The sequence below is a fragment of the Aspergillus multicolor genome (genome assembly GCF_047715735.1).
Source record: "Aspergillus multicolor strain CBS 133.54 unplaced genomic scaffold BDW74scaffold_3, whole genome shotgun sequence".
Classification (NCBI taxonomy): Eukaryota; Fungi; Ascomycota; class Eurotiomycetes; order Eurotiales; family Aspergillaceae; genus Aspergillus; species Aspergillus multicolor.
This window is the reverse complement of record NW_027395954.1, coordinates 976574-1002774: the sequence shown is the minus strand read 5'-3', so window position 1 is coordinate 1002774 and position 26201 is coordinate 976574. Positions and strand designations below refer to the sequence as shown.

At 51.9% G+C, this 26201-nt stretch overlaps 7 protein-coding genes across 7 annotated transcripts; 1 reads left to right on the top strand and 6 right to left on the bottom strand.

Annotated features, from left to right (window-relative positions):
• Positions 1-4157: 4157 nt before the first annotated feature.
• On the top strand, positions 4158-6217 carry BDW74DRAFT_77237 (putative C2H2 finger domain protein). The gene is made up of 4 exons (XM_073733681.1): positions 4158-4286; positions 4461-5044; positions 5101-5240; positions 5294-6217. The coding sequence occupies exons 2-4, from the start codon at positions 4633-4635 to the stop codon at positions 6065-6067; spliced, it is 1326 nt and encodes a 441-aa protein (XP_073587809.1). The 5' UTR covers positions 4158-4286; positions 4461-4632; the 3' UTR covers positions 6068-6217.
• Positions 6218-7061: 844 nt separating this feature from the next.
• On the bottom strand, positions 7062-9586 carry BDW74DRAFT_77221 (RMD1 family protein). Its single transcript, XM_073733680.1, has 4 exons — positions 9369-9586; positions 7804-9298; positions 7549-7734; positions 7062-7488 (listed from the first exon to the last, which is right to left on the bottom strand). Exons 1-4 carry the CDS (start codon positions 9417-9419, stop codon positions 7262-7264), a joined length of 1959 nt encoding a protein of 652 aa, XP_073587808.1. The 5' UTR covers positions 9420-9586; the 3' UTR covers positions 7062-7261.
• Positions 9587-10192: 606 nt separating this feature from the next.
• BDW74DRAFT_145934 (uncharacterized protein) lies at positions 10193-13054 on the bottom strand. The gene has a single exon (XM_073723259.1). It carries the CDS (start codon positions 12640-12642, stop codon positions 10561-10563), a length of 2082 nt encoding a protein of 693 aa, XP_073587807.1. The 5' UTR covers positions 12643-13054; the 3' UTR covers positions 10193-10560.
• Positions 13055-17579: 4525 nt separating this feature from the next.
• On the bottom strand, positions 17580-19522 carry BDW74DRAFT_145930 (putative aspartate aminotransferase). Its single transcript, XM_073723258.1, has 5 exons — positions 19255-19522; positions 19109-19187; positions 18348-18988; positions 18008-18295; positions 17580-17957 (listed from the first exon to the last, which is right to left on the bottom strand). Exons 1-5 carry the CDS (start codon positions 19372-19374, stop codon positions 17796-17798), a joined length of 1290 nt encoding a protein of 429 aa, XP_073587806.1. The 5' UTR covers positions 19375-19522; the 3' UTR covers positions 17580-17795.
• A 500-nt stretch (positions 19523-20022) lies between these two features.
• Positions 20023-22504, bottom strand: BDW74DRAFT_145926 (U4/U6-U5 snRNP complex subunit SNU66). The gene has a single exon (XM_073723257.1). It carries the CDS (start codon positions 22448-22450, stop codon positions 20441-20443), a length of 2010 nt encoding a protein of 669 aa, XP_073587805.1. The 5' UTR covers positions 22451-22504; the 3' UTR covers positions 20023-20440.
• Positions 22505-22703: 199 nt separating this feature from the next.
• On the bottom strand, positions 22704-24101 carry BDW74DRAFT_145925 (aminoacyl-tRNA hydrolase PTH2). Its single transcript, XM_073723256.1, has 2 exons — positions 23581-24101; positions 22704-23499 (listed from the first exon to the last, which is right to left on the bottom strand). The coding sequence occupies exons 1-2, from the start codon at positions 23900-23902 to the stop codon at positions 23195-23197; spliced, it is 627 nt and encodes a 208-aa protein (XP_073587804.1). The 5' UTR covers positions 23903-24101; the 3' UTR covers positions 22704-23194.
• Positions 24102-24178: 77 nt separating this feature from the next.
• On the bottom strand, positions 24179-26018 carry BDW74DRAFT_145924 (uncharacterized protein). Its single transcript, XM_073723255.1, has 4 exons — positions 25742-26018; positions 25347-25671; positions 24874-25271; positions 24179-24818 (listed from the first exon to the last, which is right to left on the bottom strand). The coding sequence occupies exons 2-4, from the start codon at positions 25665-25667 to the stop codon at positions 24773-24775; spliced, it is 765 nt and encodes a 254-aa protein (XP_073587803.1). The 5' UTR covers positions 25668-25671; positions 25742-26018; the 3' UTR covers positions 24179-24772.
• Between the last annotated feature and the right edge of the window lie 183 nt (positions 26019-26201).

Genomic DNA, 26201 nt, shown 5'->3' with positions numbered 1-26201 from the left:
ACAGCAAGCCCGAAAGCCGCCCCGTTTCGAAACTTTCCAGAATCTTTCCGCTCTTGCTCAAACTAGTCAGCCTTATCCATAATTATGGGATAGAGAAGAAGAACAGATGGAGCCAAACGCACAGTCCCATTACGTAGCTATGACTCTATCGTCGAGAGATCGATTTCTTCACCGATAGAGAGTTCTTGAGACTTGCGCTGAGTCGCAATCTTAGCAACAGCGCAAGGAGCATGAACGGGGTCCCTCTTACTCGGATTTGCTTTTTCCGTGCCCATCTGCTTCGTTCCTCCGTGCCCACCCTGCGATCAAGGTACCAAAAGTCCGGAACGCATATTCACGGCGCTTGCAAGTTCACACGGTTCACGGACGTTGAACTTTTTTCTTTGCCCAGTTCTGAGAGGAAAAGTAGTACGGATTCCGGAGGAGGACGCCCACATCGCCCGATCCACTTCACCCCTAGGGAGTGGACACTAATACAAAGGGCCGGAGGTAGATCCCATTCTTCGCGTCTTCTAGAAGCATTCTACTTTCGGTGTGCAGCGGTGTGTTTCTTTTTTTGTCCTACGCTAGTGGCATTAGACCTGGGCGGTTATGGGGTGTGTACGTAAGGACGGAGTAGCACGGGGAGAGCTACTAGAGCTAGGCTAGGACGGACGGACGCGCTAAATCTACACCGTTGAATTGATGAGCCGATGGGTGGTGATCATCATTCCGACTTTCGCATGGCCGGATCGACGCCGGGAGTCTGTGACTCCGTGATTTTCGGACGGAGGTTATCCAACTGTCTGAGTCTCCCTCGTGGCGGGTCTGCATGAGGTATGACGATGGCGGATGGGTTGAAGAGGACGAGATAAAGGGTGTTTGTTGCTGGGTCTGGACGTTCGCAGACTGTTTCATGATGCTTGGTATGAACCCTAGGTGAGGGTGCGACAAAGAAAAGTACATCGCTTATGGGTCTCGTCGACATTGTGGTACCCATGTTCTATAAGCAGGATTGATCTCGTGGTAGACAGAGTAGCAAAGCTGGAGATACAGGTCAGTCGGAGAGGGCGTTGTCGCCATCTTCCGCCATCTTCTTGTTTCAAAGAGCCCCCGAATGTACCAGACTTGCTGGTATAACGGTACGCAGGGCGATGTAGTTGGTACCTAGCTGCCAAGTAGTGACCAGGTAGATCAGTTTGTACGCTCAATGAGCCAATGACCTCGTGGTAGGATTACGTAGAACAGCGCCTAGCGAAAGTGAGTGACGGCTGAATCCTGACGAGTGATCATCGTTGGTTTGACTTGGGATACGCTTGCAAGGGCAAGCTAGGGAGTAAACAGACCGAGTGCACTGGAGTTGAAGAGGGTATGCACATGCTTGTGGGACGGTCCTAGCCCAGATCGGTTGATGAAGGGCTTCGAGAAGTTCCATGACAGAAAACCGTTCGAACCTGGGGTGGTCACGGTGTAACTGCCGTCTTCGGGTCTGCGCTGAGTGTACGGGGTGTCATTCGTGCTGATTCATAGACGATGCCGATGAGGATACAAGGTACAAGCGGCACAAGTGCCGCCCTTTTGCCTCATCGCCTAGTCATCAGCCACGATCGAGACCCCTGAGGTACTCTTTCCGGTTCCAGCATCACTTTATCGCAAATATTAGTGGATCTGATGTTATTATTATTAATGGTCCTTCTTTGAGTGAGCTAGACTGCTGTTCCGTACTCCGTAAAAAGCCTGGAACTGCTGAGCCGGAGCAAAACTGGGCCTCACGGTCTAACCTGAAATGCCCAATGCGTGGGCCGTGGGGCAGATCCTTGAACCACCGATTCGCTTCATCACGGACCTCTGCAGAGAGAGTTTCCTTTTGCTGAACGCTGCATGGCTTCAAAAGAAGCAACCTAAGAAAAAGGGGGGGACCGCGAGGTTGAGAAAAGCCGCAGTTGCAGCCTGTAAACCCAGGTCAGACAACATCCCACGGACTTGTGCTTGCTGTTGTGACACGAGCGCCGCCATTCTTGTTGGACAGATAGGCCCCCTCGCCCAATTGCCGCCCTAACAACGGCTGGGGCCGGGGTTGGCTCAGGCTTTCCACGAGTCGTCGGTGGACTTGTTTTTTCTTTCTAGAAGCTCTTTAGAAGGAAGTGGGCTTGGTTAGCGCGCTGTACGAGTCCGCTTAGTGACCTTAGCGTGGATGGCATTTTCCCACGTCAGGAAACCGGAAACAGCAGGCTCCCCCGATTCCGATCCTTTTCTTTCGAGCAGCGAGCGACAGGCTGTCGCAGATTTGCGCGTAGGCGAGTCGCAGGCTTACGTCCTTTCATCATCTTCCACTAGCATGAATAGCGGACGGACTAAGGCTTGGGTGAGGCAAGGATAGCTTCTGTCTGATCAAGTAGCCACGCCCGTGAGGTGCAAGATCCACTCTCGTTCGTACCCCCTGAAGGTCTGACGTAGGTAGCGATGATGCCCTTTCCCCATGCAGTCCAACGTGCCACGCGGTGCCCAGGTCGAAACTTTCTAGAAGGAAATTAGCTTCGCGCCGTTGGTTTTTTTGTACGGAGTAGACGGCGCGAATCTCACCGCCGATAAGGGACCTCCTTTTATGACTCTGCGTCTGCCAAAATAATAATATGCCTCATCCAGGAGTTCCTGCCGTCCGGAGGAATACCGAATAGCCTCTTCGCGATCAGAAGAATTGCTTTTTGTCGAGATGCGCCGAAAGCTAATCGAAGGGGATCGAACGAGGTGCTCGGATGGTCGGGGCTGCCAGTCTGATTGGGTTGAAGACGATCGCCCTGTCGCACGATGGACAGTTTAACGCACTGCATCTCTCCAAAAGAAATTAAGAAATTAAAGACTTTGCCTTGAGTCGCGTTGCTTTGCTTCACAGGATCAGGGCCAGGGTCATGCGTTCATCGTCTAGATCGAAGCGTCGATTGCATCAGATCCATGCGGGAGCGCTCCTGAATATCAGATGAAGTTATTCAGGGTCTGCGACGGAGTATACTTGTAGGACTAGCCTGTGTAGTAAAGCCTCGACTCGTTTCATTAAAGTCCAGAAGAGAACGAGTGGCCCATTCGATCGTCGTGTATCCACTGGGGGAAGATGAAGCCAAAGACGATGGAGGAGAGAGCCTGAAACCTGCGACAATTCCCGCTCTCTATTAATATTCAGCTATCCTCCCTGGTCTGCTGCGAACCTTCTCTTGACTTTCTTTGTTGGCATACCTGATTGATTGATTATCTGATCTGATCTTGACCCTGTACGCATCCCTGGTCCGTAAGTCACGAGCCTCTCCCGCTTCTTCTTCCGTGCGTGTATTTACTTCCTTCCCAGCGCGAACTTCTCTCCTCTCCTCCCTTCCCTCAGGCCCCTCGGTGGTGCCAGTCTCCCTCAACCCCATCCCGTCCATACAGAACTCTCCATCGGTGAGTCTATCTATTGTTCCCTTTCGACGTTCTGTACCCGCGACCCCCCGGCGGTGACGCAGTCCCGACTTGTGTTTTGCCCAGCTCCGCGGTATTTCTCCTTCGTCTCAGGTTGTCGGGTGCTCGCAGGAGGAACCCTTCCTTGTCCTTGACCTTGAACTGTCTTGGCTGTGCTATGGACTGCTGTCAGACGGAATCAAAATACGACATCTCCTAGCTCTGCATTGCCTTCAAAATCATACCATCAGCCCCGGTCCTTGGGGGCGGAAGAACTTTACATGAGCACTGTACTAACATCCTGTCGCACTCTACAGCTCTATCACAACGGATCACGTTTTGCGCTCCGAATCATCGAAGCAATACCTCTAAATCCCCGAAGTTCGCCCTTGCTTCATCACAAGGACTTCGTGCTGTGATCAGTAGTCGCCCGCCCGCTTATATCTGAGGTGTCGCAACTGTTCACCCATTGTCGCGCCGTGCCCGTTTCAGCCGTTAATCATCGTCGCTTGTACCCGACGGCCTCTACAGTGAACCCCCATCAAAGTGACGCAGTTGAGACAGTGGCTGAGCTTCCGTTGGGCTGTGAACGGCTGAGATTGACGTGTTCGCACTGAATCTCACCCAATACTTCAAACACACATTTGCGACTTGGGAAACTCGACTTTCGACTGAAACCTTAAGTCTCAAAATCGGGCACGACCTGAACCGTTACCGTTTGCACTTCGTGCCTCGTCGCCCTTCGCATCTCAACTTCGCGTCTGGTGAGCCCTTGCTCGGTTGACCACTACTCCTAGCTACGAACGCTGGCGATTTGTAGCTCACTGACGTCGCAATCTATCGTCTAATTCCATCAAAAAGGCTTGCGCGAGTCGAACGTGAGTTCATCCCAAATGTGCGCTTTTTTTGTTTGCGAGGATTTTATTGCGCGGTCTTGCGGCTGCGCCGGAGCCTATGCTTTGTTACGGTTCTTTCTTCATCTTTACTTCGCAGCATGGCCGCTGGACCCCGCCAGACTTGGATTAGATGTGCTAACTAGGTCTATATACTAGATTCAGGACGATCATACACTGTCTCGCTTCAGTCATCGAGTCCATTCACCGCATCCGAGACCTGTAAACAAACTCCGACGCGAGTTCTACGGTTGCGCGTCGCACAGACTACCTCAAACTTCTTTTTGATTCGTCCTGACTAACGCTCCTCAGCGAATAGCTGGGCCGGGTCATGGACATCACAACTATCCTAAACAGAAAAGCTTCTGTGGCCATGGTTGCGCCAGATGCCCAGTTCGACCATCAACAGTTCATGCAAGCTTCAAATCTCGATACTTCATCTTCTCCTGGGATGAAACCCGAACCTGGCGTTTCTGAGGCGGCTGACCAGGCTGTCCTCTCGTATACTCCCCACCCTCAGCTGACCCAGGCACCGAACATGAACCAAGACATTCGATACGCGGTTCAAGCGCCTAACCCGCAGCTGCCTATGCTGCAGAGTCCGTATGCTCCTGCAGGATATCCCGCCGCCCCAATTCCAATTAGCGCGGTGCCCCAGGGGCGCCCGGAACCCCCTCCCAAAACATTCCACTGCGGAACGTGCGGGAAAGGATTTGCTCGACGAAGTGACTTGGCAAGGCACGGTAGGAGACGCCCGCATGTGATCAAAACAGCATCTCAATTTCTGACTTCTGTATAGAGCGGATTCACTCAGGAATCCGTCCTCATGCTTGCGACTGGCCCGGCTGTGGTAAGCAGTTTATTCAACGCTCTGCTTTGACAGTACATTCTCGAGTGCACACTGGAGAAAAACCACATATGTGTGAAAGATGTGGCAAGGTACGGCGATTTGCCATCTAAGATTGTTCCCGTTGCTAACCTCGTTGATGCAGCCCTTCAGTGACTCGTCCTCCCTAGCCAGGCATCGCAGGATTCATTCCGGAAAGCGGCCGTACAAATGCCCTTACGCCAACTGCCAAAAGACCTTCACCCGCCGCACGACACTGACGCGCCATCAAAACCACCACACTGGCACTATTGAAGAAGCTGCTGCTGAAACCGAGGCTAACCTCCGTCAAAATAAGGAGAGGGCAAGAGTGGATGGAATCTTTTCTGACCATGGCTCTGTTCACGGCTCGGTGCATTCGACGCCTTCTCCCGCGCATCACCCCATCTCACCTGGTGGTGAGCTTCCTCCTCTAACTATTCCCCGCTCAACGGGCGAATATTACCTGGGCAATGGCTCTATCCCAGCGCACGTCCGAGGGGACTTTCAACAGGCGAGTCCGAGGGCCTCCCCCACCGCCACGTCGCCATCTCTATCCAGCTACAGCAGCGCTCCACTTCCTCGGCCATCCATGACCTCTCATCCATCGGCCTATGGGCCTCCTCAGCCGCTAGAGCCGCCTGCCAACAAAGATCATCGCCCAAATAGTGTCGGCGGAAGCCCTCATATGTCCAGTCTGGGTTGGCCCTCGCCTTCGCACTCCCCTGTTTCGGCCCCGGACTTTGGATATCCTGAACCAAGCGGCCCGCCGTATCCAGGTTCGGTCCCGCCTCACATGTATTTCCCAAACTCTACCATTCGACGTCCCGCAAGCACGGAACCCGAGAACTATGAGCTGAGACCAAGGCTTGGCGAGAACTCATGGTCTACGCCGGTCTAACCACATGCGAAGAATGAATACGCGCGTTCGTCGGGAGCCACCGGCCTCTGTGCTCATTCTATCAACCAATGCCTGGCATTGAAATAACCCAATTTCCTTTGTTTTAATTCATCCCCTGCTTTCCTACTCTTCTACCACGAGATCTCAAGTTATCATTTCCCCACGCATTGCATCTTCTACATTGTTTTGGTTTCATTCAGTATACCATCATGTTAGCATCTCCCAGTGTCGAGTATAAAGCGCTGGAAAGGAGTCTGGGTCTGGCTAGGCTGGGTTGATCGGTTGATTATTGTCGCCAAATGGGGCGTTGTGATTTCCTTTTATATCATTATTTGTGGCCCTCATGTGCGATTATGACCGAGGAAACGAAAGCATCTATAGAGTGGGAAATGGGTTTGTTTTACGTGGTGTTTTGTTTTCTTCACTTGACGCTTGGTTGGGACTTTGATGGATCGGGAACACTGGGGTTATGAAGCTTTGCTCTGTTTCCTGTTGCTTGTTCTCATGTTGTTTATTTCCTTTGTCTGTCATGCTAACGTTCTCCTTTGTCTGTGGTCTGTTACCCCTTATAAATGATCATCCTGTACGATATAGACATAGCAACTGCTGCTCAATGTGATACTAGACAATCCATAAACACAATTCCTCCAGCCCATGCATTAACACCTTGCCATCAACAATGTCGCTCTTGGTTAAGCGAAGGGCCAGCACGCCCAAAAGGGAAGACACTAATGGGTCGTTCCTTCCCATGCCGCCGTGCGCCTTCCTTAGGAGTAAATAGACAGTGTCTACTGTGTCCACTACAACGTGTGTCCACTGCCCCGAGGTAAGGGTGCAATGGGCCTGCCAGTTCTTTCCCTCCTACCCTGAACTTGAAAGCACACTGCAGCACTCGGGCTTCCTTCAGATGGCGGCATATCCAGAATCTCTCATAAGTCAAGCATGCCCCTTATCCTTTCCAGTAACTTCCCTCAATCTCTGGACTCAAAGACATAGACCAGACACTCTGGATTATGATCAAGCAGCAATTTTGCTAATTATATATACCCTACTTTACACAATCATAGTTGGCGCACAAAAACAATCATCCAAAAACGCCCGCCATTCCTCCAATGCAGAGCCAACGAAAACACTAGATAGTACATGCATACTCGCTCGAAAGAGGCGAGATCAAAAACAAGAATTCGACGGCAGCTATGGATAAGTACCTAGCCCTGAGAAATTTGAGCCCGAACCGGCGATATCCGGACAAGTGCAGGTTTGTATAGAGGAGCCGCGCAGAGCTCTGCTGATAAGGGAAGCGCCGAACCCAGCTGCCGAAGTTCCTTTCCCTGCGTTGAGGAGGCCGAAGCGGAGGAAGACTTCGGAGGTTGTGACGAGGATGGAGATGACGATTAGGACGATGATGATCCAGGTTTGATCTATGTTGGGGTATAGGTTAGTTCGGTGTGCCGGTGAAGGGAGAAGCAGTGAGGACTCACGGGAAGTTTTGCTATCCGCGATACCGTCTGAAAGAATTTCGGCGAGGTCGAGGAAGACTCGGCACCGTTCGTTGAGGACCTGAATGCGTGGTTTGATTTCCAGGTATTCACGGACAGCGATATAAAGCGGGTAGAGCGTTGGCTCACTTTCCCAAAAGAAGTTGGGGACGTCGAGGACATTTGAAGCTGTATCGAATTTGTTAGCAATTGGCTAATCCCGCGTCTTTCCGACATCAAAAGAACTCCAAAACTTACAGAGGTTAACCTCAACACGACTCTTAAATAGCTTGCCCAGAATGCGGAAGACTTCTTCTCGCTTCAGACCTAGTTTGCCCGTCATGGCGAGCCGGCGTGGAACATCCTTTGCCTCGGCCATCTGGCGGGCCATGACCTCCTCGAAGAAACAAAGTTTGGTGCTTTGGGCTATACCGTGACTGATGGATAGCTTTATCATGTGGTCGCCACTCCGCAGTGTGATCATATCGTTGTAAACTCGCGGGCGGGAGATCTCCGTGTTGTACTCAAAGTGGAATTCTTCTGTCTCAAAGTCTTCTTCTTGGAGCGGTAGTGTTGCAAGGGTTATGGGTGTACCGGTTGCGGAGGATGTTGCGAATGCTAGATCCGCCAGGATATCCTTCTCTTGTTTCGCCGTGAAGTTCCAGAAGACGACGACGCCGTAGCTGAATACAAACATCTCGGCGACATCATATGGGAGTCTTGTAGGCATGGATCCAGGGGACAACAATCGCGAGTGGCCATTACTCGCAGTTCCATTATTAGGGTTCAGATGTCCATTCTGCTCTCGCGCCTCGTGCTCGTTCGATTGACCTTCGTAAACGGAGTGCTCTTCCGATCCGATATAGTCTTCGTCGTGGTCTCGCAGCTCGTTCCGTTCAATCTCCTCATCCAATAACGACTTTCCTCCAGGCTTTTTTAACACCGGACTACTCCGCACTCTGTATCCCTCGTGCCCGGGCAACAGCGGCAGGTGGTAAGCCGTGTATAGACAATCATCGTAGAGCTTCGTCCTCCCACCATGCCTGTCTCTTACAAACGATGAAAGAGAACTCATCTTATAAGCCTGCGCGGTACAATAAGCTGTGACACGAGCCAACTTTTCCGCACGACGAGCTTTGGGTAGTCGTTCTGCATAACTCTTCGCTCTCTCCGGCCCAACCGCCCGCTTGCGCATCCGGTCCTCCTCCGCCAGCAGCGGCGCAAGATCATTGTCGACACCAAAATCACCGCTGAGCCTCTTTTTCTGCGCTATGAGCGTATGTCTCACCGAGTCGGGGTCAATGTTTTTCTCCCGCGCTATTCGCTGCACCAATTCCTCATCGACCGCCTCGTCGCCGAACTCGTGTTCCTCGTCTTCGTCCTCCTCGTCTTCAGGTTGTGCCTCCACCCCTTCCTCAGGTAATAGCACGAGCTTCTCGCTAACCTTCGTCGTGCGAGGTGGGAGATGCGGTTGGGCCGCTAGACGTCCGATTGCGGCTGCTGTACTGGATGCATTGGCGCCGCTGGCGGCACTTCGACTTGCGCCTGCGCCCGAGCCGATCAGTCCGCCTGCTGCGGATGCGAGGCGGGAACGGGGTCTTAACCGTGCCGCATCGGGTGGGTTTCGCTGTTGCATGGAGGGGATATCGGAGGCATACTGGAGGACGTTATCGACGGTGATGAATCGGGTGGTAGCTGGGGAACGGCGGCGACGGGGTTGTCCGGACGAATGTTGTTCTCGGGAGTCGGTCACCTAGATCAATGGGTATCAGCAGCGGTCAGGATAGATTAATCAAAAAGCAGTTGAGATGAGAAAAGCGTACCAGGACATGAGGACTCCTCTGACTAGGGCCCCGACCTCTTGAAGAAGACATGGTTGTACCCGTCCGGGATGGCAGCCTCTAAGATCAACAAGGACGCACAAAAAGAATCGAATCTGCGACTTTGAGCCAGATGTGTCCCGCACACTGGCTACCCAGAGCTCAAATATTGCAGAAACCAACCAAAAAGCGTTTTGCTCAATCCAATCGCAAGATAGCTTTGAGCCATGCCGACGAAATAATGGAGTCCATTGTTCTCCCGCCCAAGCTCTCCACCCCTCCCACCGCCTGCCGAGAGTACTCCAAAAGCGGTAGGAAGAGGCAGGAATGTGATGACGTGAGCGGCGTGTTTCTGCCGCCAATACACGGCGATACCAAGCGTGGAGTTACACGAATACCGGTACTGAAACAGGGCGGCGTCGGGCCAGCCACGTGTGAGTGGGGGTGGGACCTGAACTGGGCTTAGCGTCTGTCGCCTACAATGACCTTGACTCCTCGAATTGAGAAGAGGGAGTGAGCTGACTTGGGCGAGGATGATGCGAAGCGTTTGTTCTTATACATTTCTCGTGAGGGATCTGGCAGAGGCCAGCGGAGCTATGTGGAGGACTTGCGCAGGAGCAAAATATAGTTGATTTCTTTTGAAGCATCCCGAATACGGTGTACCTGTACTCGAACGGGGAAGCCAGTCTGTCTGGTGGAGACAATTTCTTCAAGAATGAATGACCCCAGAGTTCAGCCACAGAGGGGTAGAGGAAATTCAATTGGATACAGAATTTGGATGTTGCAAGAAGCACGGTCTACGAACATTTCCAAGGGAAAATTGACCGGACTTGCGTCTAGTTATAAACTCTATTATTTGTGGGCTCGGGCTCCTTGCGAATGACCCGAAGCTCCTTGCTCTTGATCTCTATGGAATCCATGTCCGTGTTCTGCTAGGTATGTAGTTGACATGAACGTAACTAGCAAGATGCAATGATGAAAAACAAAAATGTCAAATGCAGCTCGGATGTTATGCAAAACGCCTCCAGCTTTTGGGAATTATCCCTCACGCTGAAAATGCGATGCAGGATATGACGAAGAAAACAGAATGCTGTCAAAGATATTAGCAACAGAACTGTGCTGTAGAAACCAATTCTGCTAAACGTCAAATGGAGCCATATATAATTATGGTCATGCTGTGTCAAAATCATTAAAGTCAATCCCGAAGCCGCCGATCTTCGTCCCAAATCTCTTTCTTCATTCGCTGTAGCCTGACATGCTGTTTCTGCAGCTTCTCCAATTCCGCCCGTGGAGGATCAGGGTGAGCTGCCATTGCATCATGTAGTGAACGGTACTTGGCATAGAACTGCTTGAACTTCTGTGACTTCTCCCGCAATTGTCGCATAAGGAGCTCGCGGCTGAGAGGCGGAGAAGCGCTCCCGGTGCTGCCACTTGAAGCGCTCACTGCCCGTCGCCGCTTATGGTCCAAGTCACCATGGAGACGGCTGGTCTGGATTGATGGCCGTTCTAGCTCGGCCTTGCGTTTCAGCGAGTTTGTTGTCTCTGGTGCCCTTGCGATCCCGTTTGGCTTGGCTGGTAGTTTTGCGGTAGGACGTTCTGCAATTATACGCGGTCTTGATATCTGACTTATCAGTGGCGAAGACGATGAGCTCGAGATATTGTTTTGGCTGGACGACCTGCTGCGGCTATGGGGGTCCGAGGCTTTGGTGGGCGAAGACGCGAGGGTGGTTGTTTTGTTGACGGGCTTCTGGCTTGACGGCAGGGAGGACGGTGGTCTTTTCGCTGCGGTAGGTTCGGTGTTGGAAGAAACGTCTGGTTTTGGCGCTGATGCATCGCTTCGTTCAACTTTTGGTGTAGGTACATGCGAAGGCTCTCTGGGAGCTTTGGGTTCAGTGACTTTCGGGGCTGGTTTGGATTTCGGTTTGGGCTGCGTCCGCAGCGGTTGAGATTTTTCGGATGAAGATGCGTCCGGAAGCTCAGTCTCATCATCGTCCGAATCCTGCACATATTCGGCGGATTTGAATTTGGTCTCCGATTTCGACGGCGGCTTTTTGTCCGACTTTTTGGTCACACGACCGGTCAAGGTGCTATTGACAGGCGTCTTACCCTTCGCTGCCGGACGTTTGGCGTTTTTCTGCGTGTTCATACCGAACTTCGGGGCAGACTTTTCGGTTTCCTGGCTCGTCATGCTCCCGTTCTCACCCGTTTCGTCTGAAACTTGTATTTGAGGAGTCGAGGGCTTCTTGATTGGGCCTGTCTGCAGGTTCAGCCGCGATAGGCACTTGCCTTTTCCGCGTTCTTCTTTGGGGAGTAGATTCTGCCACAGTTTGTCGGAGCGAGAGATCCTCATGCGGTCAAACGCCGAGATGGCATTTTCTATTGCTTCCTGCCTGTCTTCCTGAGACGGATAAGGAAATTTCCATACGTCCAGTTCCCTGTAGACTTTGTCTCGAAGATCAAACTTCTCTGGGTTGATTCGATTTTCAACTCCGTACTTTTGAGCCAACGCTGTGCAATCTTCAATGGAGGAACGGGTCTGGCGAGCAAGGAACTTGGTAGAGACGGCGCGAATTGCTAAAAGGTGAATGAAAGGAATCTTCAGGGCTTCGAGGCGGAGGCGGTCCTTGTTCTGAGACGGGGGCGCTGAGGTGGGAGTGAGAGGAAGCATGGAGACCGGTGACCGAGCAACACCTAAAGCCGGGCTTGAAGATACAGAGCGATTGAAGTTGGTCTTGGTCTTCAGTAGCCTATCCTTCTCCAGCTCCACCTTGCTTGAGGGCATGCGGGCAAGGAGAGCAGCCTTTGCTCGGCTATCGCCCGCTCGGAGAGCCTTGACTTCAGAGATATCATTGATCATATGAGTCTTTTTCGATTCCTTTCCTCTTTCAAAGGCACTCAAGCTCTGCTCGAGATTGGCCAGTGCTTGGTCGGTGGCCGCAGTTGCCTCCTGGGCTTTTTGGACCTCCAAGCTGTGACTCAAAACGCCAGTAAAGTATATTTTTCCGTCATCGGTGGAGTTGTTAGTGTAGATCTCAGATCGGTGGGACTCGGGGGAGGAGTGGAAGTGCTGAGACTTGTTCGAGCCATAGTATAGGGTCTGGTGCTTTCCGAGGCGGATTCGGGCTGGTTGGTCGGCACGGAGACTCTCAATCAGCTCGTCAAGTGTACTCTGGGCGAGGTTCAGACGCATAATCTGTGTAGATTTGGCTCCGGTATCGTCTCCGGGGCTGTCTCTATGTAGGGATAACCCCCTCTCGGGAACTCGTAGGGTAGACATCACTCCCGAAAGAGAGAGACGCCGGTTTCAAGGAGCAGTGCAGTATATATAGACAATGAGGAGGATCGGTCGGTGTATAGGAATTGAGACAGGTGATTCAGTTCGAGTTCGAGGTCCGGATCGGGTAGCAGCGTGAGGGCTGCAGGTCATCGGCCAGGAGAGTCAAAACGAGAATACGCCATGAACCCAGCAACGGACTGTTGAGAGGGTTAAGGAAGGTTTGCGTACGGAAGGGCAAACCAGGGGTTGGAATCAGCAAAACCCATGGCAGAATGGTCTTGGAACCAGTGTAGAAGAAGAGGAAGTGGGTGAGAGGGGAGAGGAAAGAAAGTAGGAAGGGAGAGGGCGAGATGAGATGAGATGATGCCGAAGAAACCAGGCCTGGGAAGCGTAAGGCGGAGCTGACCAGACAAGGCGGGTGGGGAGCGGCGGTATTCTAGTTTCTGGGACCGTATTGTCGCTGTTTAGGGTGCCTTTTCCACGCCCAGAGAGGCTATAAAAGGGAAATAATAAAGATAATTAACCCAGGTACTGACTGATGCTCCGACAAGTATTACCAATAATAACAATGAATGCCTCCCTAACCCATCTGGTTAATTAATTATTAATCTCGTTTCTTTACCTTTTTCGCAGGCCTGCAGCGTTCGAGGAGTGCCGCATCTTGCATTCAACTTTCTACCCTAAAAGCATCGTTGACCTGGGAATGTTTGCCCATTGGATACCGTCTCCTGCTTCTGGCTGTCTGGCTATCTGACTAGTATTGGTCTACTGTAGTCAACAGGATTCTTCGGGACAATACACTGCAAGACGAATAATATTAGGAAGGGGGATGATAGTACGGCCACTAGTCCCAGAAACGGCGCGTTTAATGGGGTCAGTCGACTCAGACGTGACCTCCTCCAAAGTCATGATGGTAGCACTAACCATGTCGTGTCGGGCAACCTTGGGAACTTGATCTTGAGAGTCTTAGAAATCCATTATTATCGCATCGGCATGTCAGTCGTGATCGACCCGCAGCGTGCCAACAACAATGAGGACCCTGAGTCTTGAAACTGAGCAATTCAGGCACAATGGGAGTCGGATAGAAGTCAGACATGGTCTTTCTTTTCCCCTTGACATCCTCATAGTGTCCATTGACTCGGATGGCTGTCAAGGTATCAAGATCTGAGCGTGATCTGTCAGTCAGGTGGTCCCTTGGCCAGGCCCCGTCCAGCCCAGCCCCTGTAAGAGTTGTATGTAACCGCTGTAAGCCTGTAACAGCAAGTAACAACCCCCAACCTGTGCCACTCAGGCCCCACTGCCCGGAAACTAAGAGTGAACCAGAAAGTCACTGCGATCGATGAATTAATGCAGTCTATGCCGGTTCTTCAGCATGACATTCTAGAGACAGATGGCAACCGTCAATGCTGGCTGCATTTCATTCCATCTCATATCTGGTGCAAGCAGAGGAAGATAGAAAGTGAGGGAGAGCAAAGACCAGAAGCCGGTCATTCGTGCCTGAAGAACTTGGCAGTCAATAACGGATTCCGAATCCGAAATAGTAACCTGCCGAAGAACAGCAACCAAACTCCAAAGGATACGTTTTGACCCCTCACGAATGGCCTATGCACACAAGGTTGCTGGCGTACAGCATGAGGTCTAATTTCCGGCCGTTATTCTTGTACTCTGTGCTTCGTACAGGTGTATACAGCAATAGGGTCAACCAGGCAGACAGACGTCGACCTGGTTGGTATATGGATGTCAAGCGGTCCTTTTGATGTGCGTGGTCGTAGCGAAAAGGCCGTGGTTCTGGGAGCAGTGAGTCTCCAGTGACCCAAGCCTCGTCTGCCGATCTCGACGTTGGACGCACCCCGGCCAATTGACCACGCCCATTATGAAGCTATGACATGCTCAGCCACGGCCGCACGGCACTACCCATGGCAGGAACTGTGGCCGTGAGGATACTAAGTATAGGCACGATTAACTGACTATGGACTCAGTATGTTCAAAAGGATGCTCCAAAAAAGCCCAAATCGCAGGTACGGAAGGAACAAACCGAAGTCGGAGTGTACATTTCCTCCTTCACAGGCGAGCTCCGTGGCCCGGCTCCTCGAGCGAGAACCGAGCCACTCGTTGTCAACAAAGGATCGGGTACGATACCGAGAACAACAATCGTCGTGGATCGCCCATCGACAGCAGATCAGTGATCAGTGATCAGTGATCACCCGCGAACCAACCCTTTGTTCGCAAATACTGTGTATTTTTTTTTCTTCCTACTGAACATGAGAGAAGCCGTGAGGCGTGGATGTCATAATGATCAGACTCGCGTGAGGTACAAGCAATCGTGATATAGATCAAAAGTCGAAACTCCGGGCCAAGGGCAAAGCACCTGGCGGCGTACGGTACCAATGTTCGGACTTTCTGTGGCAATAGCGATAAATATTCTGGAGTAAGTACGAGGGATATATGTGGTATCAAAATCAATCAATCCGACAAGTTCGAGAACCCACCCTGACTCCCTGCCCTTTGCCACCCCCGAGTCGGGTCTCCGTCCTAGCTCCTGATTTTATTTGGCTGTCCGCGTCGGGGGAACTCTTCAAGTTACGAACATTGCTCAGGCCGATGATCGTCAAGACCGGTCGTCTCAGTTCAAGATCCTCAATAGATTGCTCAGGCCCAGCAACGCCCGAAACGACCTTCAACGGGAACTCAGTAGTCTTGACAAACTCCGCATCCTCGAATTGAACAGGATCGATTGGATGGGACGGTTTCCTCACTTTCTCCTCCTGACAGGAGGTAAAATGTCATGTTACGGGTTACTTACGGCTGGCGCGCTAAACGGGTGTGCCCGGCTGGAACTGGAAGTGGAGAAGAAGTCAGCAAGTCCAGCATGTCCAAAAAGCAAAAATGCGGACAAGAACAAAGTTCGCGCAGGAAATAATTGGCTTCCAAGAGCCTGGAGAGATGAGTCTGGAGGTTAGGCCTCCCTGCCATCATTCCAGTTGGGTCAATGTGCCGTATGAAGGGATATCTATCCACCCCCTGTGGGACAGCTCAGTCGTCTTCCAATTTGTGACCTACGCTCCTCATACTCATCATATGCTTTGTATGAATCGCAACGTCAAGGCTCAAGCCAAGCGGCAAAGGCCCGTTCCGACAAGGGCCGGAGAAAGCCTGAGTCTGGCGGCGTGACTGCATCTCATGCGTTGACCTTGCGAGTACGAGTCGTCGAGTTTATTTCCTGCCAACCCTTCCAAGCTGATGGAATGGGGAAAGAAGCCGATCGCAACAATGCACAGCGCATTGATGGTCGAGGCACCCCACATCACTGCAGGTGAGCCGGCTTTCGTACGGCATTTCCCCTTCGAGTGCCCGACCTACGTATGGAGCAGTGGCTTCACTTGAACCGTGAGCCTATGACATGCTTCACGTAGGACTGCTTCGACTAATATACTCCGTTCCGCGCAGAGCAGCATTCAAGAGAATAACAACTACAACTACAACTTAGCAGCAAAAGCTCTTGACCAGACTCCAATCAAGTTCGACCTACCACAGACCGGCTCCCGCCATTCAAAACCAACAACACATGAAATCATGGATGCAATGCCACGGATGTCTCACAGCGTCCGTCTAAGCCCTATTCTGATCCCTGTATAACTGCAGGTGCACTCCCCAATCGCAGTTAGCTCAGGTAATTACCGGCTATTCTTAGCAGCAGCTCGCTCACTCTGGTCGAATTTACTGCTTATCAATCTCGCTCTGTCAACAGTCAAGATTTGCGGTCTTCAGGCTTCAGCCCCAAGCCTTGGCCCAATCAGCATTTACTGGATGCGAGGGCATTCAGCCCCGTTAGTATCTGAGAATCATCTGGCATACATCCTCCAGACATACAGCACATCATCATTGATTGCCCTATAGTAATGGACTTGTTATCTGCAGAGTACAGTCAGTACCTAGCACACTCATTTGCTACGTATTATTGGCGTTCTCAGTGATGTAACGCTAGGGTGCTGCGAATACCACAAACGTGCCAGCACATCTTGTAGTCATCATCCACTGATGACTTAACTACCACACCCATCCTCGCAGCGCCTTGACCAGCCTGCTCCTGGGTCCTGACTAGCGTTACAACCCTCTTAACCATTCGCGACAGTAGATTTCCTGCAGCCATTGGAATATGCCGTGGAACCAGCTTTGACCGACTATTGGCCGTTTGCCTACTCATCGCTCCGAAACGTGCCCATGCCCATGTCTCGCCTGTGTTCGGCGCCCTGGTCCTGACTCAACCCGACTTTCTTCACTGTCTTAGGTAGGACCCTATAGATAGCTACGGGTCGGATCTACAGCGTGCGGAGTAGCGCCCCATCCTAAAAGCGGTGCTAACCTGGGGCTCCAACTGCAACTTGAATCTACAAACTAAAAACAAGATCTACACCCCAGCCTCATTCCATCCATCGCCAATGCCCACGTCCCGTCTCGTCTCGTCTCGTCTTGCGAGGCTGGCTGAGGTCATGACCATGCTCATCATGTAAGGGCCAATAAACCGAACCGGGGCTCATCCTGCACCAGGAGGTCCCGATCGCTCAGCCTAGGTACGGTGAGCCGACGAGGCCCAATAGCCAGCCGTTTATCCCTGGGCTTCGGCTAGCTGCCTAAATCTGTACCTGGCGTATGCAGTTGCGTATGCACTGCAGCCCGTTGGCAGGTACGCACGTACCTCGTCGTAGATATGTTGTGCTTTGTCGGCGCGGCGAGGCGAGGCGAGGGCACAGGTGCTTTTGCTTGCTTGTAGGAAATCATAGAGTGCATGGTGCCCGTATTTGATGACCATTATTGGGTATGTGCTATGTACTATGCGGTTTGGGCAGATGGGTTGGCAATGGGACTGGACTGGAGCGGGACTAGTAGAGGTATACCTAGGTGGCTTATGTGTATGTAGAGGTAGTTGGGGTCTGAAACAAGACCGAATGCAACACTTGTTTGCTACTCAGATAAGACATGAAGGGAACGAGCCACGTTCAACGCAAAAAGTGTTTATGTAAAACAGTCATCCAAGTAGATTTTTAAACGTGCCCCTAATATGCTAATAGAACAAAACGGATATCAGTACATGTCTCTCCTCTAGGCAGATCCAATTATAACCAGTCTAGCCCTCTATCTCCCCTTTGTTTGATTTAACCGGTCACCTTGAAGATAGATTCGGCAAGGCGCTTGACGTTGCCGGTGGTGATACCAGCGACGGAGATACGGCCGTCCTTGGTGGCGTAGACGGAGTGCTCCTTGGCAAGGACATCCATCTGCTCGGGCTTGAGACCAGTGTAGGCGAACATGCCGATCTGCGAAATATCAGTATTGACAAGCTTCTAGTGACTCAGAGCCGACGTACCTGGCTGGTGATGTGGGACCAGTCGTGCTTGCTGCCAAGCTCCTCGAGGTTCTTCTTGAGAAGAGCACGCATCTCAATGATGCGGTCAGCCATACCCTTGACCTCGCCGAGCCATTGCTTGTTGAGAGCGGGGTCGTTCATGATGGTCGAAGCGACGCGGGCGCCGTGCACAGGGGGGTTGGAGTAGAAGGGACGGATGAGGATCTTGATCTGGGAGTCGACACGCTTCTTCTCCTCGGCAGACTCGCAGACGAGAGAGAAAGCACCGACACGCTCACCGTAGAGGCCCTACAAATTGCGTCAACATACGAACGCCGGAGGCGTACATCGCTGAACTTACCATGTTCTTGGCGAAACTCTGGCACAGAGCGATGTTGTGGCCCTGCTCAACGAAGTGTCGGGGAGCAAAGGCATCGGTATCGGCGTTTCCACTGGCGAAGCCCTGGTAGGCCATGTCGAAGAAAGCAAAGTGGCCCTTCTCCTTCACGACGTCGCTAATCTTGCGCCACTGGTCCTGAGTAGGGTCGACACCAGTGGGGTTGTGAGCGCAAGCGTGGAGCAGGATGATGCTGTTGCTGGGGGCAGCCTTGAGGTCCTCGATAAGACCCTCGAAGTCAAGGCCGATGGTGTCCTTGTTGTAGTAACGGTACTTCTCGACCTCCAAGCCGGAGTCCTTGAAGACAGCGTTGTGGTTGGCCCAGCTAGGAGTGGGAAGGTAGATCTTCTTCGCGCCGGGGTAGAAGCGCTGGAGGAAAGCACCGCCAATTCGCAGAGCACCAGTACCGGAGATGGACTGGGTGATGACGAGACGGTCATCCTTCAGGACGGGAGAGTCGGCTCCGTAGGCAAGCTGGGCGGCGGCCTTGGTGAATGAAGGGATACCGGTGATTCCAGCGTATTCCTTGTCGAAGCGAGATGCAACAACCTTGTCCTCGGCGGCACGGACGGAGGGCAGAACGAAGGGCTTACCCTGGTCGTCACCTGCAGAGACGTGGGAGATTAGCAACTGATTGCAACCAGAAATGCAGAAGCGCAGCCATCAATGCAAGCTGTTGAAATGACGCGCAGAGGTCGGAATATAGCTCGATTGGGGTTCCTTACGGTAGGCACCAACACCCAGGTTGATCTTCTCCTTGAAAGAGTCCGCCTTGTAGGCTTCGGTGATACCAAGGATAGCATCCTAAAAATTGAGCCGCAATGTCAGAAATGCATGATTCAGATGGATTTAGACATTGTGAAGCTCTTACAGGAGGACCCTGGGGAACGTTGGACCAAGTGGAAGCGTATCTGGCGCCAGCGATCACGGAGCGCACGCTAGCATCGCGAGACACAGCCTGGCGGCTGGCGACTCTGAGTGTAGAGAGCATGGCGGAGAATTGCCTGTCAATGAAGGATGGGAAGGGAATCTGGGGTAGAAAAGGAGATCAGAGGTAAAAAGAAATAAAGAAATGATAATTGCCAGGAGGACGATCGGTCAGGTCAGCAAGGGAGCGATAAATAGCAGCAGCAGCTAGTGTGGCCCGAGTCGGAGATGCTGCGTGATGTTTGTGTGAATGTTTTCTTTGACTCATGTGAGAGCGATGGGCCGATCGCGGGTAAAAGGCCGACACGGATCCGATCTCTACGCCAGTCCCGACCAAATATTAGCTATTTACATCGTCAATTGAATCTGTATGTTCAGTATGACTACAGAATACTCGGTTGTAAACTTGCAACAATACATGATATCATGCATTGCCAACTCCACATCTCCGCGTGAGCATCTCCAGACTACTGACTCTAAGCACGGTGCTCTGGACGGCGCTGAAGGCTGACGCTACGCTGGTCGCGCCATCAAGATTATTGTGGACCGTTTCCGGTGAACTTTCTGGACAGTTTCCCCTCACGAAAAATTTGGAGAGGATTTGGGGTAAAAGTGCGCTGAGGGGACAACCGCCCCAGCTCCAATTCTACGCCCTGAAAGTACGAAGTATAGATTGGTGGCCTTAATGTTGACTCTATTTGAGTTGACTATCGCTACTGCTATCTTGTCTAGTACTCGAGACTGTGGTATCTTCGGAGCTGGTCAAGTTTCATAGCTCTATTTCAAAACCGGCTCTCTCGTTGCCTAGGTAGCTGTGTACACCGCAAGGTGCTTCCGAGCTTTGCTTTTGATCGGTTAATTTGCCCCATGCGCCAAGTCTAATCATGGCAACCGGGACCCCGGGAGAGAAGCTGAGCTCCCGAGCCGTAATACCAGATGGCCATGCAAATCGGATGCACTCCGGAATTGCCCGTACAAGTGTGCGGTGTAAGCCCGTGTTAAGTTATCAGATCGTGGGGTGGCAGGGATTCAGTGTCAAAAGACCAGGTCTAGGTCACTAGTAAGGATATCGTATTAAAGTATGTTATTGAGCGGCTGTGCAATAGTATGCAATGCGGCGGTCGACCAACCTAGCCCAGTCGGACTCCAGCCTGGCCCTTCTGTCGTGCAGTCGCCCCGACGGCGTTGTTCATGCCGGTATGCTGACTGCTGTCAAGCGCGCTCATGGCCTCGCGCTTCTTCTCCTCCTCGATCTTCTTTAACCGCTTCTCTGTCTTCATCTTGCCGCTGCCCTTTCCGTGGAACTGGTGACTCAAGTGCTTGAATGCCTCCTTCTGGTTCATCTGACGACCAAACTCGTCAATATATTTGAGCTGTACATCGGGTTTGTACTCCTCGTTGAACTTCGCTGCCAGATGGCGGGCTTCTTCCTGGTCACGCTTGGTGTTTTCTCGTCGAGCGTACTCTTCTCTTTCGCGTGCGGACATGCGGTCGAGTCTTCCTGAGGCGCGATCCCGCTCACGTTGTTGGCGAGCACGGCGTTCTGCTTCAGTCTCAAGGCGGCTCTTCTCTGAAAGGAAACGGTTGCGGTCGCGGAGAAGAGCGTTGGATTCCGCAGCGTCTGTTGATTTCACTAAACCACGCTTCTTGAGCATACCCAACGTGGCACCCAGGCCTTGTGACAGCGTAGCTTCCTCCTCTAGGCCAGTGCCAGTGATGGCCGCTTCCGCTTGCGATTCTTCGCGCTTGATACGCTCTCGAAGATCTTCCTCGTCTTCAATATCGTTGTAAGACCTGTCCATATCCACATCTCCGCCTTCAATTTGAGGCTTCTCATCATCCGGCTCCTCGGTCTTCGCACGAGGGCTCTCGCCTGGCGTAGTTGTTCGGCGCTTGGGCTCGGGCAGAACGGGTTTCTGTAGATTCGAGACAAACTCGGAGGTCTCGTCAATTACTAGCCCGGGCTCTTCTTCCTCAATGTCCATCGGTGTTTGCGACCCCTCCTCTCTAAGCTGCCGTGCAATATCCTCCGGTCGTGCTTTTTGTCGCTTCTTAAGCGCAGCTTGTCTTTGTCGAGTCAAGGAGGCTTGCAAATCGTCATCATCCACGAATGAGATGTTCTCATCTACTATCTTGCGAGGTGCAGGCGCCGGCGCACCGTTGATAGAGTCAACATCCATAGACAAGTCGTTCGGCGTATCCGCGGGCTCGGCGGTTTGGGGAATATCTTCGTCGTCCAGAGCGGACCTCTTCTTGGTAGTTTTGGCCTTCTTCTTCTTGGGCTTTTTGATTTTGATCTCGCTCACGTCCATGTAGTCGGAAACGGGAGTTTCCGTCTCAAAGTCAAGGCTGATGACGTTCCGTTTCAGCTTCTCAGAAACCTCTTGTCGCCGCGCCTCTTGTTCCTCTACAGTAGATCCCTTAGCGTCCAGGGTAAACCGTTTTCGTTTCTTGCCATCAATCTCCTCGTCGTATTGGGCCAATATCGTAGAATTCTCTTCAGTCGGGTCGTACACCGGCTTCCGCTTCTTCAGCTCTAGCCGCTCGTTAGCCCTTTCCCTGTCTCGCAAATCGATATTTTCCAGCTCGTCTCCCTCCTCTTCGTTTTCGTCAATAGTCGTGTCCTTGAGAGTAAGAACGTGGTCCTCTCCTCCACCGAAATCCCCAATCTCATGCCCAACCTTGATACCAGCAAGATCTGAAGCCGTATATTCCGCCACGCGTTGCCGCTCCTCCAGCTCCTCCGCTAGCTTGCGCGCGCGCTCCCTCTCGATCTTCTTCTGCTTCTTCTTTGCCTGCAGTAACCAGGTTTTCGTATCCACTTCCACATCCGCACTTTCACCTAATGTCGTCCCTTCCAGCTTCGCATTTCGCTGTGCTAATTCGCGCGCCCGCTTGATGGCTGCGTTACGTTCGTCGCGCTTCTTCTTCGCCGCAGCTTCATCTTGTAGCTTTTGCCAGTTACCTGACGCTGCTGCTTCTCGAGTCTCGATCGTGCTCGCTGGCTCTTCGTCTGATGAGTCGTCGTTGGATTCTTTGAACAAAGGACCTGTGGCGTCGCCCCCAGGAACTGGTAGAGGCTTCAGACCCAAAGCCGCGCGAATCTTGTTGTTCTGTTCGATAGAAATAGCGTCCGCCATGTTGCTATGTAATAGACGATCAGAACCGAGACTGGGCTGGGACTGAAAGGTTGCAGCAATAGTACGTCTGAAAGACCGTCGCCGGTGACAAGCCCGCCAAGTTGCCCGTACCTCATTACGTAAGGCTCACATCTCGGTAAGGTTTAGCGCCAAATGATCGGTTAGCGTGGTCTTAGCGTTGGGTATAAATTGTCCTGCGCCGCAAATTTTCCTGTTCTTTTTTTTTTTCTTTTCTCTTCATGAACAGAACAAACACAGATCTGTGTCTGGCGATCCTGATCGTGGGCAACTGCGTATCGGTTGATTGCTGGACAGTTCGACGACCCAAGGAGGCACTCATTTTCTAGTTTGGTGTCCATTGTTTTCCGGTCGACAGATCTCATATTAAATGTCGGCATCGGGTGGTTCACTTTGGTCTTGAGCTCCCTCTGGTGAGCTCGGCTGGAGTTCCTGCGGTCGACGGCGTCATATTCCTGTTCCCTTTACCGATCTGGCCGTTGGCTGATGAGGTTAGGGATAAACCATGGCTAGCCAACATTACTCCTTTAGATAGCTATTTTGTTTAAACACTTTGTAGAGCCGGAAACATCTTGGCATCCTACCTAGGGTAGCATTTGACTACCAGAGCCGTGCCTTCCAAAGTGACGATAAGCAAAGGTATACAAAACATGGTGTCCCAAGTCCAACCCCAAACACAGAACGTGCCCTGGTGACCGTTGCTAGCCTCGCAGAAGCAGAGACTCATCAAAGCAGCTTCAGATGGCCTGTAACTGTGTCGACCACGCTCTTCGGCCCTAAGATCCCAAGCACTGTCCTGCTACCACTGGCGATCTGGGTGCGTCCAGCATCCTGGATAACTCGAGCACATAGCCCAAGGCTGACGGCTTGCGCTTGCAGCATTTGCATCTCCTCCTCCGACTTTATTTGCAGCGCAATCTTTGCCTGACCCTGTGATTCCCAACGGCGCAAAATCGTAGAGCTCGACGAGTTCGCAACGAGATACTTGTAGCAGGCGAGAGTCGCGTGGGAGCACTGCGCAGCGATTTTGCCTATAGAAAAAGAAAATATTAGCACACCCGTCCTGATAGAGTACAAGCACAAAGACGGATGAACAGGAAAAGAGTCCGTACCCTTCGTCATCCCTAGGTCCGTCCTCACAACGAGCACCAATTTCACCTCTTCCGTATTGTTCTCAAAGTTCGCCAGTTCGCTTCCATCGCCTTCCTCTTCGTCGCTCTCCTCAATGTCGTCATCTTCGCCATCGTCTTCTTCGTCCGAAGAGCCTCGGTGCGGCTTCACGTTGTAGCTGTTTGGCCAGCCTTCCTTCTCTTTAGTCGAGAATAGGCCTAGTGACGCTCCCTGGCCGATGAAGTAGCCAGTAATTCCCGCGACGATAGCGGTAGCGACGACGTATGTCGTTGTCGATGGAGCGACGCGGTCAAGATCTGCCATTCTGAAGTCTGAGTGATGTGTGAGGTGTGTTGATGAGAGGAAACAATTTAATGGAGCTTGTGCGGAGGATATGTATTTTGAGGCGGGTTTGCTCCGCCGTGGAGTCCAGGTTTTTATGACGCGCCGCCCAGGGCGAACTCTTTCAAATATGTACCAACTGAAGTAAATATTCGAGCGAAACACTGCAAATGCACTGAAGATTGATACCTCTGCTGTTCCGAGATATATGTGCCCGGAGCAATATTTCAGTGGTCTTTAGGATGAATATGGACCTATAGTGAACTCCAACAAAATCACAAATCTTGGTGTCTTCTTGGGACGACTCATGCAGGTTATTGGTTTACAGATGTTCTACCTCACAGCTAGAGTATCTAACCTGCTGTACCATAACCTCAATGATGAGATTATGAGCCCGCATGGAAAGAAAAAGTCTATCTACCTCAATCTGAGAACCGAGACCTGCCTCACTGCAGTCACCAAGTACGTGTAGAACCATCTAACGAATGTGTAACTACCATGCAAACAAGACCCTAGCTATGGATATGGGATATTCCGTAATAGGTCTGTACTGTTCCTGAGCCAAAGCGCTGTGCGTCAAATGGCTGGTACAGCCTAGTCTAGCTACGACATAGGTTCAAACCTGTGTCCACCCAAGGCATGACTTGTGAATGTAAATAAAAGCACGCTCTATCATTTCTTTTACCCGAGACGTTTCAAGAAGAATCAAAACAATACCATGGGGCCGAAGATGTAAAAATAACCAAAAGCCCCGACATGGTCTGAATATCGGAACAGAAGGTATGCGAGATTCTAATATTTACATCAATCAACAATGGCATTGGAAAACAGAAGAAGGTTATGACAAGGCGTTTAACGACGACCAGCAGGAGCTCCTGGGTTGCCAAGTCGACGGCTCCTGGCGTATACATTAGTATTATGATTATATTGAACGGATAAACAGATGAACTTACATCATAGTCCGGCTGGCCATACTGATGACAACCATGAAAAGCCAGCTTGGAACAACTCCAAAGCCGTAGATGACCCAGCCCAGAGGTACAAGAAGGCCGTACTGGGCGAGCCAGCCGTCCGTTGGGTGGAATGCACCCTCGTAGGCGGGCTTGTCCTCGTATGTCTTTTCGGAGTGAATCTTGTAGATGGTCTCGGGGGTCACGGTGGTAGAGTTCACGTAGACAATGTGTAGAGGAGTAGAGGGGCGCTCTTCGGTGGCTTGAGTCTGAGGAACATTGAAGTACCAAACGGAGGGAGCGCCAGCAGACCAAGCGGAGCAGAGAAGCTGGTTGGATTCACAGTCAAGGTAGCCAAGGTTGGGCGAAGTCGGGTCAGCAGCGAAAAGGAGAACAGATTGCTGTCAAATTGGTAAGCCATGATTCACTCCAGATAGACAATGATGCTTCGTTGCTGTGTAGCTGGGCGCGCTCACGTTGAATGCTTCCTCGGCTTTGCCGCAACGGCCAAAGCAGGTCTTGTTACCGCCGGTGATGAAAACAAGCCAATCCTGCGCATCGGTCGCCGGCTCAAGCAGCGACTGCCAGTTGGTTGCGTTGAAAGGGGTCACGGTCTTTTCCTGGATGACCTTGACGGGGGCCTCAACCACCTTCTCGGCGACGGGAACGACGGGAGTCGCGGTGGGAAGATAGGACTTGGCCTTGTTGAACCAACCCTGGACACGGTCTGCAAGAGGGACCTGCTCCTCGGCCACAGCGAGCGCTGGGAGGAGGGCGAGAAGGGGAACGAAGCGCATGGTGCTGCAATAGGAGACACGTGGTAAGTAAAGTTATCAGGCTGGGTAACGATTTTCGATGGAAAACAACATACCTGGGCTGATACTGTTTGGTTGACAGGCGCACTTCGAAGGATGGATTGATTCAAAGGCCAAAGTACAGACAGCAGGCAGCTTAGGAAACAACAGGGAGGAGCTGGAGGTGACCAAATGGAATAGGCGATGGATGGAACGCGACAGCTGGCCTAAACCCGAAATGGTCGGCCGCGACTCGCACTTGCAGCCGGGGAGCGGGGAACCTGACACCCTCAGGGTTATGGATCTCAGCTAGGGTAGTCTCTCCCTATGAAGCTTGCTAGGACAAGGTACAAGGCAAGTTCATCCTTTCTTCTAGGACCAATGACTTTTCGGACACTATAATCGCGTAAAATGCCGTCGATTCATCCTCAAAATCAATAACGTAAATCCCGGGCGGTAGGTGCGTCCCGGGCGGAAGGTAGTTTTTGCACTCGCCTTAACGCGTTTCTTGACCTTAACTGTTAACAATTATCATGC